Source organism: Panthera uncia (assembly GCF_023721935.1).
Source record: "Panthera uncia isolate 11264 chromosome A3 unlocalized genomic scaffold, Puncia_PCG_1.0 HiC_scaffold_11, whole genome shotgun sequence".
NCBI classification, from domain to species: Eukaryota; Metazoa; Chordata; class Mammalia; order Carnivora; family Felidae; genus Panthera; species Panthera uncia.
In genome coordinates this window covers 54,191,438-54,208,648 of record NW_026057578.1, presented here as the reverse complement: position 1 = coordinate 54,208,648, position 17,211 = coordinate 54,191,438, and the positions used below count along the sequence as shown (strand labels likewise).

General features: G+C 39.8%; 1 protein-coding gene across 1 annotated transcript in view; it reads left to right on the top strand.

Annotated features, from left to right (window-relative positions):
• MRPS9 (mitochondrial ribosomal protein S9) overlaps nucleotides 1-17,211 on the top strand; it is a 64,166-nt gene that overhangs the window by 38,989 nt on the left and 7,966 nt on the right. Inside the window, exons 5-7 of the mRNA XM_049651253.1 lie at nucleotides 4,353-4,432; nucleotides 13,662-13,747; nucleotides 14,805-14,880. Of these exons, the coding sequence (XP_049507210.1) occupies nucleotides 4,353-4,432; nucleotides 13,662-13,747; nucleotides 14,805-14,880 (242 nt within the window). The remainder of the gene's footprint in view (nucleotides 1-4,352; nucleotides 4,433-13,661; nucleotides 13,748-14,804; nucleotides 14,881-17,211) is intronic.

Here is a 17,211-nt window from a genome sequence, read left to right as displayed (position 1 = left end):
CACTCATGTTTTTAAAAAAAACATGCAGACAGTTCTATTTCAGTAGGTGTGTGTATATATATGTATGTATGTGTGTGTGTGTGTGTGTGTGTGTGTGTGTACACACACACACACACACACATACATACACATACTGAGAGAGTCCAGAGCTGTAAACTTTAACCTTGCCTCTGGCAAGAGAATTCTAATATTTAATCTGTATGAGAGGAGTGAGTAAAAGAAATGTTCAGAGGGAAATTTATAGCATCGAATGCATATGTTAGAAAAGAAGATCTAAAATCACTTATCTAAGTTTCCATCTTAGGAAACTAGACAAAGAGCAAATTAAATCCAAAGTAAGTAAAGGAAAAAGAATGATAAAAATTACAGCAGGAGTCATTGAAGTTGAACACAGGAAATCAGTGGAGAAAATCAACAAAAGCTGGTTCTTTGATCATAGATTGTATACATCCGTTTTATGTTATCGGTAAAATCGATGAGCCTCTAATCAGGCTAACTAAAAGAAAGGAGCGAGGATACAGATTACAAATACCACAGCTGAAAGAGAGGATACCACTACAGATACCAGGACATTCAAAGGATAATCAAGGAATACTATGAACAACTCCATACCTACAAACTGGATAACCTATGTGAAACGGACCGATTCCTTGAAAAATACAATCTGCCAAAACTTACTCCGGAAGTAGACACTTTGAATAGGCCTATGTCAGTTAAGAAAATTGAATCAGTAATTAATATCCTAGAAGACCTTGGGTTTGGCCATGGCTTTTTATATACAACACCAAAGGATAAGCTGGATTCCATTAAAATTAAAATTGTCTGCTGTGAGAAAGACACTGTCAAGAGAATGAAAAGCTACAAAGAGGTTGTAGAAAATATTTGGAAAAGACCTATCTGATAAAGTACAGTTACCTAAAATACACAGAGAACTCTTCAACTCAACAGTAATTTCTTACTGTTGATGACCCAATTTAAATACGAGCCTAAGTTCTTAGTAGATACCACAGAAGGTCTATGCGTGGCACATAAGCATATAAAAAGATGCTTTGCATCAGCGAAATGCAAATTAAAGCAACCCTAAGATACCACTACACACCTTTTAGAATGGCCAAAAACCCGGAACACTGACATTATCAAATTATGCCAAGGATGTTGAGCAGCAGGAGCTCTCGTTCTTCGCTGGTGGAAATGCAAAAATGGGACAGCCACCCTGAAAGATACAGTTTGGCAGGTTCTTACAAAATTAAGCATCCTCTTCCCCTGTGATCCCAGCAGTTGTATTCTTTGGTATTTATCCAGAGGGCTTGAAAACTTAAGACCACACAAAAACCTGCATACAGATGTTTAAAGCAGCTTCATCTGTAATTGCCCAAACTCGGAAGTAACCGAGATGTCCTTTGGTATGTGTATGGATAAACTGTGGTAGGTACAGACAACGGAATATTATTCAGCACTTTTGAAAAGAAAGGTGCTGTCAAGCCTTGAGGAGACTTAAATGCAAATTACTGAGTGAAAGAAGCCAGACTGAAAAGGCTACCTACTGTATGATTCTAAGTATAGGACATGCTGGAAAAGGCTGAACTATGGAGACCGTGAAAAGGTCAGTGGCTCCCGGGGATTGAGGGGAGTATGTGGAGCACAGAGGATTTTTAGGGCATTGAAACTACTCTATGATATTATACTGGTGGATCCAGACCCCACTGAGTATACAACACCAAGAATGAACCTAATGTAAACTATGGCCAGACAGAGTACGTTCACTTGTAACAAGGATACCACACTAGTGGGGGGGGGGGGGGGATGTTTATAATGAAGGTGGCTATGCATAGGTGGGGGCAAAGATAGTATATGGGAAATCTCTACCTTCCTCTCACTGTTGCTGTGAAATATTCTAAACCAAAAAGTCTACTAAGAAAATAGTGAAAGGAGAGTATATTGTGTAAAGTTAATTTTATAGAAAACATAGTTAAATGAGGGAGGGGGCAGTGTCCAGAACAACAGAAACTTAAACACAGACACAAGTTAACAAAAACATGCAAGAGATTTATGTTGAAAATTATGCAGCTTCAAGATCATAAGTGAAAATCTGAATAGCTGGGAAGAAAGACTTCATGTTGCTGTAAGGAAAGATTGCAAGGTTGCTTCTTTTCAAAGTATTAATTAGCGTAATTTTCATCAGAGTCCTGGTAGGACTTTGGGGGAAACTCAGAAACTTTATTCGAAAGAGTAAATGTGCAAGAAGCAGTGAGAAGTGTTGAAAAAGAAATAAGAATAATGAAGGAAACTTACCCTACCAGCTATCAAAATGCAGCAAAAGCTTCTTTGAATCGTGTGGGGTAGTGGTGCAGTATTCTGACAGACAGACCAGTGGACCAGATTAGAGGACTCAGCGTCAGCATGCTTGTTGATGTGAATTCTAAGACAGTTTGTCAATTTTAAGATCTTTGACAGCAGGATTCATTTTACAATTAACGTAAACTATGATGATCAGCTTTTTTTCCTTCTCTCTTTATAGAACATACAGGATAGGGCATCTTAAAATCTGGGACATCTTTAGATTGAATGAAATATCATGAAATCAAATATATATACATGCATGCACATACATACGCACTCACACTCATGAAATGAGACCCAATTCAGAAACCCCTCCAAGTTTTACAGTAGAGTCGTATCTGCAGCCATGAGATTTATCTTTCTAGGGCACATTCTGACTTGAATGCTTTAGCGACACAGTGAAAACGGATTGCAGAGTAAAGTTCTAAATCTTGGAAGATATGCAGGATTTCATGAAGTCTATGAAAATGATGTGGGAGAAGTATTTAATTCATCCATAGCCATTGACAAATAAGAATTTGGTTTTCTTTTTCAAGCTGAGATCCCTATCAAGACTTTCCTTCATAATTTATTAGAAATTTTGGTCTTCATTTTACGTATGTTCACTTAAAGTGGCCTATGTGTAATGTCAGCTATCCTCAGAAGACAAAAATATCCTACTTATTGTACAGGTGGTATTTCAACAAAGCATAGTATCAGAAGAGTAATGGGATAATGACTCTTTGCTGGACAAAGTAATAACTTGGATTTCTGCCTCACGAGCACAAATTTCATAGAGGTGAAATTTCTGCACATGAAAAAAATAAAAATTCCAGAAGAAAATATAGGAAAATAGTTTTTAGGAAGCCAAAGTCTTGAAGCATGCTCGCTCAATAGGATTGATGTTGTCCCTGAGGTGGCATAAAAGGGTGCATAGGAGGTGAGAAAAGTCTGAGCTGTTACAATGTTTATGGTCCTCCAGAGGACCACCATGTACATCAACAAATATGCAGTGTATTTGTGGTATTGAAATTTCATGGAGACAGAGGCAGTTAGAGCGGGAAATGTCTAACAAGACTTCTTAGTAGAGGTGATAGTGAAAAACAGTCAAGAAATGGTGCCATGGAGGAAGTGACTGTGTCACACGTGCTATGTTTCACACATGCTATATGTACACATGCTATAGACACACACATATATGTACATTTTAAACTTACTGGTTATGAAAGACCTGTAAACCAAATTAAAAGGTGGGTGACAGATTGGGAGAAAAGAGTTTTCAACTTATGTAATGGACAAAGGAGTGTACCTTTAACATATTGGTGTTCCCACAAATGGTTAACCAAGAAACAACTCAGTAGAAATAAGGGCAAAGGGCGTGGAGTTAGGTTTGGTTTATGTAGTGCAGTGACTCCATTCCTCAGTTTATTTGGTGTTTATTAGATGTGAATGACCATCTGTATTTCAAAAGGAATTACACATAACACCTTCAGGGGCCCCTTCTGTTTTAGACGTTTAAACTCTCAGAGGTATGTCACCACAGAGTTGGAACAAATAATGTGGCATGGAAAAATCCATTTAGTGTTTTCCTTTGTTATAGTGTGCTTTTTCCTAATGTCCTGAATGTACGATGTCATTGACTTTATCCGTTTTCCTTTTAAGGAATATGGGGGCGTACTGTATTTACAGCCAAACTTAAATTTTTTTGTTCTAACAAGAAGATTTGGGCTATTTTATATGTGTTTATTTAAAACAAGTTCTAGAAATTCTCATGGTGAAATATATAGGAATATGTTACCAGATATAAACGTTGTTTTATGTTAACGAATATGGAATTTTAAATATCCTGAATATTTACATGTTAAACATGCTGAACTACGTATTAAAATACTATATATTAATGCTGTTTTGTTATTTTAAAAGTTAATCGGAATTATAGACATGTCTTACCTTCAGTTAAATACAGCTCTTTGGGCTCTCTCCGTGTATATTTTTATTTTTGTTTATTTTTTTTCCATCTGGCTTTTCACTAGCAATCCAGTGGGGAGAAGATGGCCGTCCATTTCATTTTCTCTTCTATACTGGCAAACAGTCGTATTATTCACTAATGCACGTAAGTATATTACATTTATGATTAATAATATGAACCGTAAGGTAAGTGACTAATTATATCAGAGATTAGTCAGCGTCAGAACTTACCTTGTATGTTTCATATTGAACTAAAACTAAGACGTCTGAGGTAAGGCAGTGTGTTGAAAAGCTTTATATTTTATTAATTCGTTTTTGCTAATGGTAAACATCACAGAATTTATATCAGGGCGGTTTGACCTTCAAAGGCTGTTACTTCCAAATTAAGATCATTTTAGGGGATAGGTGCTCAGCTCAGTAATAAGGCCCGCGTGTGCGTCGAAGGTAAAGGGCGAAGCAGGAAAGAGGACAAGTATATGCTGCTGTCAGGGGCTGTAAGGCCTTTACCGTGGGAGAGAGTCCAATTGTTGTCTGTGCTTTTTGTTTATTCGTACATAATTTTTGCTTTTCAGAAGCGAAGGCAGTGTAGGAATCTAGAATTTGTGACTCCACAAGACCTAAGAAATGATTTTATTACATTTTGACTTGCAACCGCATTTGAGTGTACTGGGACCCGCATTTGAGTGTACTGGGACCCGCTTTTATTTTGTTTCAGAGCTAGAGGTGTCTGATGGCAGATTTGGGAAGTCCCTAGGGTACCACGAATGAAAGGCCTGGATGCTAATATCCAGTTTTCAACAGCAGAACCCGTTTCACCATAAGAACACGATGTCAAGTTTTATTTTCTTCATTATGTGATTTTTAAAAGTTGCGAAAACATTCACCGGGCTTCCCCCGTCCCCCGTCAGATTTCAGGTTGCTTGACTCCCAGGCACACATTCACTCTGCTGTTTCAGGACGCCCCGGTGTTTATTTGTGCGCCACAAACCCCAGGACAAAAATCCCCCCTTGTCAGGTACATTTATTTCTTGGGGAAAAAGAAAAAAAAAGAAAACCTTCTTTTCGCTCTTTGTTGACCTTGGGCAAATGAGCTTCTTGCCCTGGCAGAAATGAAATGAATGATAAATGTAGAGGGTGTCTTTGCTGAGTAATGGAGCCGCGGCTGGCGCTCCGCCGAGCTCCTCCGCGCCGCCCGAGGCTGCCCGAGGACCCCTGCTGTTCATTTAAATAGGTATGTCAAATCTGCCTCCCAACGCCGCTGGTTTGATCTGTGGTAATATTTGTGAAGGTTCCATATGGACTTGAGCCCCCTGCAGTGCTAAGAAATAATGTACAACGCTTCATGGTGCAGACGCAAATTTTCTCTGAAAAGGGATGCGGTGCCGCGTTTTAGCTGTCGGAGGGGATGATGGAGCTGACGCGCTCGGCCTGTCAACTTGTTACACGGATGGGTTGCACGCAGCGAAGCTGTGGAAAATCTGTGCCTTTTAACTTTTCTACTTAATCACGGTTGTAGCATTGCCTTTAGACTGTATGCTACATTAATTCTCTTCCTGCCTTCTGCCTTTCATCCCAAGTTTCACGGAAAAAAGTAAAGCATGCAGGTCTTGTAGAGGAGCCTTATCAAACAGCTGTCATCTGACAAGCCATTTGCATTTGTTTGGGCTGAAACTGAGCGACCCAAGGGCAAGATATTTTGTTGCATTCCATCATAATGAAGAAATTACACATTGCAAAAGAGGCCCAACTTTTATTTTGGCTGCCGTGTGTGTTTTGGAAAGGTACCGCTCCAGAAACCGGTCGGTTTCTCCGTAGATGAAACACTACCATAGTCTGACTCCAAGGTCGAATTACATTAATAAATGTGTTTTTTTGGTTGTTTTTTTTGTTTGTTTTTTTCTTTTTGAGTAATACAGTTTGTGTCGCAGAGAGCAGAGTTCTTTGGGCTTTTCTGTGTCAGTTAAATTCAGTAGTTTCGGTCCGGTTTATTTCGTCGGGGGGTTTGACTCCCCTCGCAGCGTGGGGCTTCGCTTACACCCGCGAATCACAGATCTTCGGGCTTAACTTGAGCGTTTAGTTCAGCTAATTAGTAAAACCTTGTATCTCCCAAACTTTCGCGAATGGAATTTTAAGGTGAACTTCTGTAGGGAAGAAAGGATAAATGCTTTCCTAAACATACGCCAGTCACTTCAGCGTCATGTGTGGCCAGTTTTATTATGAATTCACAACTGCAGTCCTACCAGCCTCGTTTTCCAGATCATGCCAGATACCCTTTGTTGCTTCGAAACAGTACGTGACTGAATGAATACTCACTGACTGGCCACTTTACAGAAGTGGTTCTGTGGGGGAAGGCCGCACTGGGTATAAAGTAAAAGGTTCCAACTTGAAGCCGCTTCGTGTGTTTGCCGGCTCCTTTGTTCTGCCTTCTCTTGGAGGGGGATGGATGGTGTTCCATTCTGTGGGAGAGCGAGCCCCGTGCTGCTGTCCCATGCATCAAGGACTTGGCCCCCAGAGACGAAGGCAGGCACTAAACACTTGGAAATGTATCGTCGTCGTTACCGTGTCCCTTTGGTGTAATTTCTTACCATGTGACCAGGTAAAAAGACCCTAAGCCAGTCTCGGTTTTCATCCTTGGCCAACTGTAATTGTGTGAGGCATGGCAGTCAAAACAAAGCAGAAACAGAACTCAAAAAAACCCCCCACAGATCTAGATCCTGTATGCAGTTCTGCCAGGAGACCTTTCTGACATCAGTTAACCTTTTTATCGTCTGTAATAATGCCGGTTCCTCTTTTGAGTATTTGGTCGCCGTTTGTATGTGTATGAAGCTTATCTATTACCTTACAGCGGCTAATACGAGAGAGTCCTGGTGTGGCTTACGGTGAGGGAGAACATATAATGCTTTAGTGAACACTGTCTCCCACTGGCCTATCATTAGTCCATCCGGGCTTTGTGGAGAAGCGGGAGGATTTTGAGGGAAGATGAGGACGAGAAGAAAGCAATTTATTGTTCCCAGAAGTGAAGCATGATAGGAAAGCGTAAAGTGGAGGAAACGTGCCGATCCGTGGCAGTCTCAGACTTTGTAGATGTGTTTTACGTTCTAAAGGATGTTACCCCCTTCATTGGAACTCCCTTTTTCCTACGGAGACAATGTATGTCCTCAAAAAAGGACAAAGTCCTTTTTTGGAAAGGGAAAGTCAAAAAAAAAAAAAAACCACTTCTTTTACCCAGTAGTGAATAAGGTGTACCTATGTAATGCAAAAAGTATAGAACAGTACAAACAGGTCGTGTCTTAAGCAGTAAAAAGTGGTTTAAGGAAGAAGAAATAAGACACTCAGGGAGTTTCTCCAAGGATGGTTGAGTACTGAAAAGGGAGCTCCACGCTTGCTTGGCACTGGCTCATCTGTCTTTTTTCACCCAAAATGGATGGCTTTCCATTTCCTTAATAGCCATGTGACGAGTAGCACTTGTATACTTTTCAGACATGATTTAGAGTTTCAGTTTAGGGTTTCAGCCGCGGCAAGAGGAAGCAAAGGGAGAATGAGAGAACTTTCCTGAAACAGCCAAGCCCAAGTGTAAAGGAAAGGGAAGAGTTTTTAAAGAGAATACACGTGTTTGTGCAGAAAAGAAAATGCTGTACCGTGGACCGACTGAGCTGGGAGTAGCCAAGGGCTAGATGAGGAGGACCGCGTGTACATAGTTAAGGGACGGGCCGGAAGGGCGGTCTGCCTTTGGGTCGGCCAGCCTGCCGGGGCTAGTACCCCTTGTCCACAGCAGCCGGAGCCTGGCCGGGCCGACCGTGCTGGTGGCAAAGAAGGCTGGACCCATGAGCAAGACAACTGCACCTGCAGCCTGGACAGTCATGGTCGAGTTTGGGCAGGGCCTTTAATTGTAGGGAAATGTGAATTCCGGGTCACTCGTTAATGCAGACACACGCTTTTGAAAAATTTTAAGTTCACTCACTAAAAGTGAGTTGAAAACTATTTAAATTTCATTACGGGAGGTGATTATTTGACTCTGAAGTGGGAACCCTCTGTAAAAGATGATTCGTTAAGTCCGGGCGTGTCTACTGCAGCCTTTCCCAAAGTGGTTGCTGAGAAACACAAGTTATCAACTATTCGTCATGAGAAAGGTTCTGAAACTGAGTGAGTTTGGCAGTGCTGGGTATTGCACCCTGGGGAGCTCTAACAAGGAGCTACGCGACAGCACGATAAAGTCCTTCAGTAAAGAAACCTGTTGCAGTGACCCACTGCTGCTCAAACAATGGGTCACGAACCCTTCCTACCCACAACACCTGTTAACACCCCATGAGACCAGTACTTGGGAAAGGTGGCACTGATGTTGCAAACAGGTGTCAGATACATTAGGCATTTGCTGAACTTTGACAGGAGCCCCCTCACCCCAATTTTTAAGATACGATTGTGCATCTCTAAAAACGGCTCTGGGAATTGTGCATCTTATAGAAACCTCATGTTCAGGACTAGTTTAGAGTGAACAATGGATGATTTTCAAAGTATTTCTATAAATTGAAGGAATTACATGGCCACATAGGGAATTTGTACCCAAAAAAGTATGAAACTAAGGAATAAGTAGATCATTATGTATTTAAACTATTCTGCTGAAGTGAAAAAAAAACAAAAGGTTAAAATTTGAAAGAAAACCAAGTAATTCTAATCCTGATAACTTATGCATAAATGGGATTCATTTGCCTTTTGAAGGAAGGCTGACTTATTTAGAAATTCTCTGGTTTATTTTAAATGACTTCAGTAACCTTCTGTGTTCATAAAGCGCGAGAACAGCAGCCCCAGAAGCATGCGGCTTCATTATGTGAAGATTCCAGACTCCCAATAAGCCAAAGTCCTGGGCACTTAGTACGACAAAATTCTCACGTCGTTTACATCTTCTTTGTAACCCTGTGGTGAATATTTAAAATTTTTGATATAGTGTCCTTATCTTTAAAAATGGAGTTAAAATAGTGATCCTTCTCACAGTGAGGTATTATGAAAGAACTCCTTTAAAACTATGCCAAGTGCTGATTTTTAAAAAGCTCCGGATTGGTGCTGACATTATCTCTGCATGCTCTTTTAAGACTCTGTAGCCCTATTGTGTTAACAGAGTGATAGCAAGGGTCTAGGGTAGTATGTCACCTGGAATATTAGGTAAATAGCAGTAACTGTGACAAATGAATTATATATTATGTTTGTTTCATTTCATTTTGTATATGCCAATAGCCAAAAAATGGAGAAGATTGCTAGTTAGGGAATTGAATTCTCTGTGGGTTTTTTTTTAAACAACATATTTAAGTTGGTTACTTTTCTGTTATTTAACTAGTATCTAAGACGGTAATTACTATTAGTTTATTATTGTATGTATCAAAATACAGTTGACTTCCTATACCACCCCCACAAGAAATTTTTATTTGTTTACCTTGCCTAAAATTGGAATTTCTACATGATTAATACAGCCAAAACAGATTTTAGAAGGATACTAAAAACCATATTGCTTATGCTCGGGGACGGCTTGGTTTAAGTATCCTTTTTCTGCAACCTGAGCATCTGGTATTTTCAAATTAGGCACCTTCTAAATTTGACTCATACATTATGGAAATCTGATGACACGAGGGGTGGATAGGCTTGCTTTGATTTTATGAAATATTAATCATAGCTGTGATTAATGATTCAGCATTTCACATCTGGGTTATTCCTGTCATATTTGAAAATTATACTATTAAATACAGTATATAAACTTAGTGTAGGTGGGGTCACTCTGATTCTCTAGTGTCCTTTAAAAATTAAGTGGAAACTTAACAATATACCAGAAGCTACCAGTGATAATCTGTGATGTTGACAGTTCCTGGCATATTTTATACCCTCAAGGATTTTTAGATACACGTTAGTACACATCTCTTCAGGGAGCTGAAGCTATACAATCTACTTTCCAGAGAGCTGTTGTCTCTAACTAACCAAGATAGAATCTCAAGAGCGGTTTTATTATATAGAGAAGAGAAAGAATAAATAGAAATGGTACACCAGTAAAACTGTTTCAATTGTTAGACTCTTGAATGCCACACCTCCCTCCCCCCGGCCCCCCGCTGTCACTTCTTGACCGTTACTACAGGTCAAGCACTGTGCTAAGTACTTGACATGTGTTTTCCTGTTTGAAGAAGTATATGGGGTGGTGTAATGAGAATCGTGTAAATCGATGGGTTGCAACCATCAAAGTATAAGCATCTGCCCTAAATGAATAGAACGTACCGTCTTTGAAATTTGGCATGTACTTTTCATGGGTGTTTTTTTCATATTACACACTTTTTGTCTGATTATTTCACTTGGACTATTTAACAAATTATTATGGAGCTAAATATAACCCTGGAAGGTAATAATAGTATAGTGAAAAAAAATGGGGGGGCGCCTGGGTGGCGCAGTCGGTTAAGTGTCCGACTTCAGCCAGGTCACGATCTCGCGGTCCGTGAGTTCGAGCCCCACGTCAGGCTCTGGGCTGATGGCTCGGAGCCTGGAGCCTGTTTCCGATTCTGTGTCTCCCTCTCTCTCTGCCCCTCCCCCGTTCATGCTCTGTCTCTCTCTGTCCCAAAAATAAACTAAAAACGTTGAAAAAAAAAAAATTAAAAAAAAAAAAAAATGGGAAGAAGAGTATGGGCCTAAAAATTGACCCAGAGTCACTGGAAAATGGTGGTGACTTTAGCAGCCTACACACTGACTTGAAATTTGACTGTGAGGCAGGCCTATTATTATTATTATTATTGCCTTAGTTATTACAGAAAATAACAAAAGAGCCTTACAAACAGGGAGGGCATCGTTATTACTATTGTTGGTGTTCTCTCGGACAATTTTTTTAGCTGTGTTTGAAAGATACAACGTGTCTGACTTACGTATTCTCAGAATCTCCAGACTCTGGAGCAGACCAGAGAGACTGGCGCCACCCCTTTCCCAGACGCCGAGGTGCGGCAGCGTGGCTCATGTCCTGCCTGCTGACGGGTTCGTGCCAGGTGCACAGGGAGGTGCTCTCGGCACTGTGTCTGTTCTGCTTCGTACAAGTGGGGCAGGATTTGTTTTGTAGGTTGTCATTTCTTCCTTTGGTTTACCTGTTCCTTTATTGACCTGTTCAGAGCACTTGAGAATTACTTTCTAGAAACAGTTGCACAGAAATGATTCTGATATGGTGGTATCCAGCTGGGGTCACAACCCAGTATCTTAGCCTTTTAAAGTGAGTTAAAAGCACCCGCAGCACAAACAGTCAAATGAGGCTTCGCCATAATTCTTGCGAGAGAAGTGGTAGACTTTTGTTGTAAGTTGAGTAGCAGGCACACATGCTACACGTGGGTGGTTCACATTTGCCTTTGCTTTCTTTGGGGTAGACTGCTGTAGTTGTGCCGCTACAGGTGATACGTTTGTACTTCGGATGTAGTTGTAGACATTGTTACACTTAATGTGCACACTAGAGTACAATTAACTGATTTTGTCCCTTCGCTGTATTATGTTGAACTAGACTCTTGGTACTTCTAGCGTTCACATCCAAACTGCAGTGTATTATCACTTGGGCTCATCATTAAAACAGGTCGCTGGGGGGCGCCTGGGTGGCTCAGTCGGTTAAGCATCCGACTTCAGCTCAGGTCACGATCTCACGGTCCGTGAGTTCGAGCCCCGCGTCGGGCTCTGGGCTGATGGCTCAGAGCCCGGAGCCTGCTTCCAATTCTGTGTCTCCCTCTCTCTGCCCCTCCCCCGTTCATGCTCTGTCTCTCTCTCTCTCAAAAATAAAATAAACGTTAAAAAAAAAAAAATTTTTTTTTAAAAATAAAAAAACAACAAAACAAAAAAACAAAAAAACAGGTCGCTGGGCGCCCCCTCAGACGTTCCTCATCTGAAAGTACGGGCTGGGACCTGAGAGGTTGTATTTCTAACCAGTGCTAGGCTTGTGTGCTGCTGCGTCTTCCCTGGGAATTTACCTTTGAATTACTGACCCAGCAATGGTTTCACTCTGTTTGAGATACTCACATACACTGTTAATGTACACACCGGTACATACACACACCGGGGCAAAGGGACACGTACCCTTTTCCTAGAACAGACTCTGTCAACAACCTTGTGATTGTGTGTGTGTGTGTGTGTGTGTGTGTGTGTGTGTAAGAAGTCGCATCTCACAAATTTGGAATTCTCAAGACTGAGATATGAATGGACATATCCATTGGTAATAAGCTGTGTCTTCATTACCTGACATTAGCTAATGATATTGGAAGGGGTCATTCCCAGAAAGAAAATAAAAGTCATGTCACCTCCATCTCATGCTTTGAAAATGTCTACTCATTGGGTATCCGTATGGTAGATGATGGTAAATTATAAATGCATGGGGGCACCTGGGTGCTTCAGTTGGGTAAGCGTCCAACTTTGGCTCAGGTCATGATCGCGTGGTTCAGGAGTTTGAGCCCCGTGTCAGGCTCTGTGCTGATGGCTTGGAGCCTGGAACCTGCCTCAGATTCTGTGTCTCCCTCTCTCTCTGCCCTTTCCCAGCTCATACTCTGTCTCTCAAAAATAAGTAAAACATTTAAAAAATTTTTTAAAAATTATAAATGAGTACACACATAGTGGATGTGAGTCCTCAGTTAAATTTGCTCAAAAAAACTGGGAGACAATTTGTGTGATTCTGCTTTTGTCAACTCATTTCTTGGAAAATGTATTTTCTAGATAATCTTCATTGCCAGATTATTGCTTTTTACAAGTTCTAACAAAATGGCAGTTTTTCCCGTTTGCATTATAATTTAACAAGTGACATAATACTCAGTCTTTGTTAGAAAGTAAATTAATGGAAAGAAATCAAATAATGAAAAATAAACGTAGTAGCAAACTTTTTAAGATACAGACTAACATGGTGAGGACTTAAATATTATGTAAATATTGAATATTAGATAAGTAGTTCAGCTACAAATGCCATAACTTTTATTGGTTAATTCCCTAAGTTTAAAGTGCATATTGCTATATAAATTATGATTTTTTTTTAAAGGAAAATTTTTGGTCCTACTCGTGGAACTTAAAGGAAGATAGTTCATAGCTTTGTTTTGTTTTTACCAACTTCACTGGAATTTTTTTATATAGAGTTCTTTACAGAGTAAATTTCTTATAGGGTTATTTAAAAATCAGTTAAAGTATGGCACTGCGTGTGATACAGAATTCTCATTGAAATTACTGTCCTTTAGTTTGAATGAGAAATAGTATAACTAAAAAGCACTTTCAGTATTATTTGCTGTGCAGCTAGATTATGTGAGGAGGTCACTTCTGAAATGAAGGCTGCTCACAGGGAAGGTAGGAAGTAGAAATAATGTACTGTATCTCTTATTTTAGTGTGTATATTTTATTTGCCACAGGAAGCATATGGAAAGCTACTAGATGTAGAAAAACGTCAGAATCAGTTGCAAGCCAAAGGTCTATTTTCAGAAAAAACTAAAACCAAGTAAGTTCTTCTCTTGCATTAAAACATATGAAAAATTTGGGGCTCCTGGGTGGCTCAGTCAGTTAAGCGTCCGACTTCGGCCCAGGTCATGATCTCACAGTTCCTGGGTTCGAGCCCCACATTGGTCTCTGTGCTGACAGCTCAGAGCCTGGAGCCTGCTTCGGATTCTGTGTCTCCCTCTCTCTCTGCCCCTCCCCCGCTCATACTCTCTCCCTCTCTTCAAAATAAATAAACATTAAAAAAATAACATGAAAAATTTGAATGAAAAACATGACACTTGTCATTGGTGTTTTTAGTCATATTTAAAGCCTAGGAATTTGTTTGCTATTTCAGCATTAATCATTCAAGTTAGGAGTCAGAATAATAGGTGAGTTTTTTGTTTGGGGGGAAGTAGATATTAAAGTTAAATCTGCATTCCAGATTTATGTATTAAATGACACTTAATTTCTATATTTGAAGATGATGTCCTTAGAATTTTTGTTTATATAGCTGCCTATTCACTGAAATACCAAAAACAAAGACTTGGACTTCCATGTGGCAGTGGAATCAGATTAGATCTACAGTGAAAGACTGTGATGGATTAGATCTGTCAACCTGGTTGTTTTGGCCTATTCACTTAACTTTTTCTTAGGCAGAAGACAAGTGTTTGAGCATCCCTTGTTTAAGTCGTAAATCCTTCCCCTAGCTCTTTGGACTTAACACTACTTTAGTCCATTGACAGGCTAACTTTGTGTCCATAACTTCTCTTTTGAAGTGAATTATGAAAAGTAAGCACCATTTAAATTTTTAAGAACCCTGGTACCTTTTAGTATCACATGAGTTCCACAGTGGCATGTTTAAATCCTCAAACAAAACATTTGCTAGACTGCGTATCTTTTCTAAAGTAGAACAAGGGCATGAGCTAACACTTCTCAAAAATAGTTTACTTGGGTTTTAAGGCTTTAGAATACAAAAATTTGTTTTCTAATCAAGAATCGCTACTACATGTGTGATCTTTTGTGATACAACTCTAATTGCATGGTTAATTTAAAAGAGAATATATGTGATATTTTAACAGAGACCTGATTGGCAGCAGATGGCTGATTAAGGAGGAACTAGAAGAAATGTTAGTGGAAAAACTGTCAGATCAAGATGTGAGTAATTAATCTTTTAAATTTAAGGGGACCTGTGCCATAAGAATGCAGACAATTGCTGTATTTAGGATCGTCATAGTAATGTTTCTCAGATGCAGGTGTTCCTAAGACAGTTTTCCTTTCTAGAACATATTTACAGCTGATTTCTGCCACAGGGCCTTACTGTGGTCAGGAAAGTGACATGCCTGGTGTCTAGATCCTCGTGTGTAAGTGCCTTTGTGGCTCGGCCAGTTGTTCTAGGGGACTGTGGCAGATGTCAGTTTTCACTTTCTCCGGTAGAGCAGATAGCTGATTGTATAAGCTAATGGTAAGTAGAAGGAATCCTCAGAGGTTAAGTCAGAAAAGAACGGAGCACACGGTTGGTTACTTTCATGCAGTTTGCTGCTCCCCGGCTGACCCGCGTGCAGGATCTGTAAGGACAGTAGTTTTCATCTTGGAATCTGTAACACCACCTGCATCAGTCATTTGAAATGCCGGTTAGAAAACGCGGTTTCCCAAGATTCAGACCTACCTCAGAATTTCTAGGGGTGTCCTCCTGGAATTCCTATTTTTAACAGCTCCCTGGGGAGTATTCTACCCTATAAAGTTGGTGCTCCCGCATTAGGTTTTAATTGGAGTCTTTTGCTAAATGTTCTAATACATGCCAATGTTATCAGAGGAAATTTGATGTTTTACATATGTGGGTGTTCCAAATTTAGATTATTCTAGAAGATTTGAATGTAAATTTCACAGATTGTTCCAAGAAGGGTTTTTTTCTTCCATGGCACTGGCTAACATTGTTAGTACCTTGCCACCCGTGTTGATTTTAAGTCATGTACTTAAATTGCTCTTTTTCTCATTTAACATATTGAAGAAATTAATGATTTGGAAACGTTGCAATTTGCTTAACAAGGTGTCAGGCATTTGGTGAGCGGTGGATCTGGAGTTAATTTCTAATATCCTAACTGCCAAGTCAGTATTGCTGCATGGATCTAACTGAAAAATCTCTCTTTGCTTCTTCATTGAACGTGTCATTTCATTGTGTCCTCTGTTTTCTGGCTGCTTTGATCTTTATACTACAAGTTTGGGGTTGTTAGTTTTTTGTTTGTTTGTTTTCTCCCATTTTGAAGACATCCCAAGGACTTCATTACAGGTATGCAACAGGAAAGACAAAATAAATAGATACATTTTATATACATGTGTGTGTGTATATATATATATATATATATATATATAATACGTGTATATCACATGCATAGATAGTATATGTAGTGCATACGATAGTCTTCTATACTTTTAGGGTCCTGGATAGCAACAGAAATCCTGAAACGGATGGCTGGTATCCAGATGAGGGAGGCAGGGACTTCTTAAACCTTCACCCTGGTCCTGGAGAAAGGCCATGCTGTACTTGTAGGTACTCCTTTGTACGTTCACAGTCAGTGTGTGGTGGGATTGAGAGAAGCGCTGAGAGCCAAGGACGCAGGCCTGTAAATGGAGGGCGAGAACGGAGCTTTGTCAGGCCGGGTACCACAGGTGGCAAAGTATGTCACCCTTACTCAGAAAACTCCCTTCTCTTGTGCGGGAACAGCACAGGAAGCAGTCATTGGAGCCATCTGTGAGATGGTGAGATTTCTCCACATTTCAAATTATTAATGGCGGATGTTCACAATGAAGTCAGAGGTGACAGAGAAGTATGATTTTTAGGGCTGACAAAAACGTACATAAGGTTATCAAAAATTGAGTCTCACACTGCACATTAACTAAGGATCTCCGGTGTTAGTTGTCTCCTTCTGCGTAAACACTTTAGATAGTGATTACTGTGGCTTCTAATTTTAAGGGGTTAATACCAAGTTGTTTACTTTCTAATCACATGTTCAAGAACTATTAAAAAAAACGCACAGAGTAGCAGGGATAATTTATTTCAAGAGGTTGCCCTTTAAGTCAAGTATCTCTTGAATTTTTAAATAGCTTGATTGTTCGGTTTTAAAGGAAATCATAAACATTAAAGTAACACAGCTTGAGCAGCTAAAGATATATTTGCCAAATATATTATGAAATATAATTTAAGAGGTACATTTTCTCAAAATCAAACTCTTCCCATTTTACGATACATAACTTACTGGAAATTATTTTGGAACCTCCTCTTGATCCAGTTAATAAAAGAGTAGAAATTACACTTGAAGATCATCTAAATATGTTTTTAAACGAATTTAAGTCTCCATTTCATGTAATTAGAATACAGAGAAATGGACTTTTCTTTGCATGGTAAGTGTCTTTTGTTTCTTAAGAGAAAAGCCTGGGCACGGCGGGTACGCAGGGAAAGCGTTGCATCTGCATGCTGTTTAAAAGCAG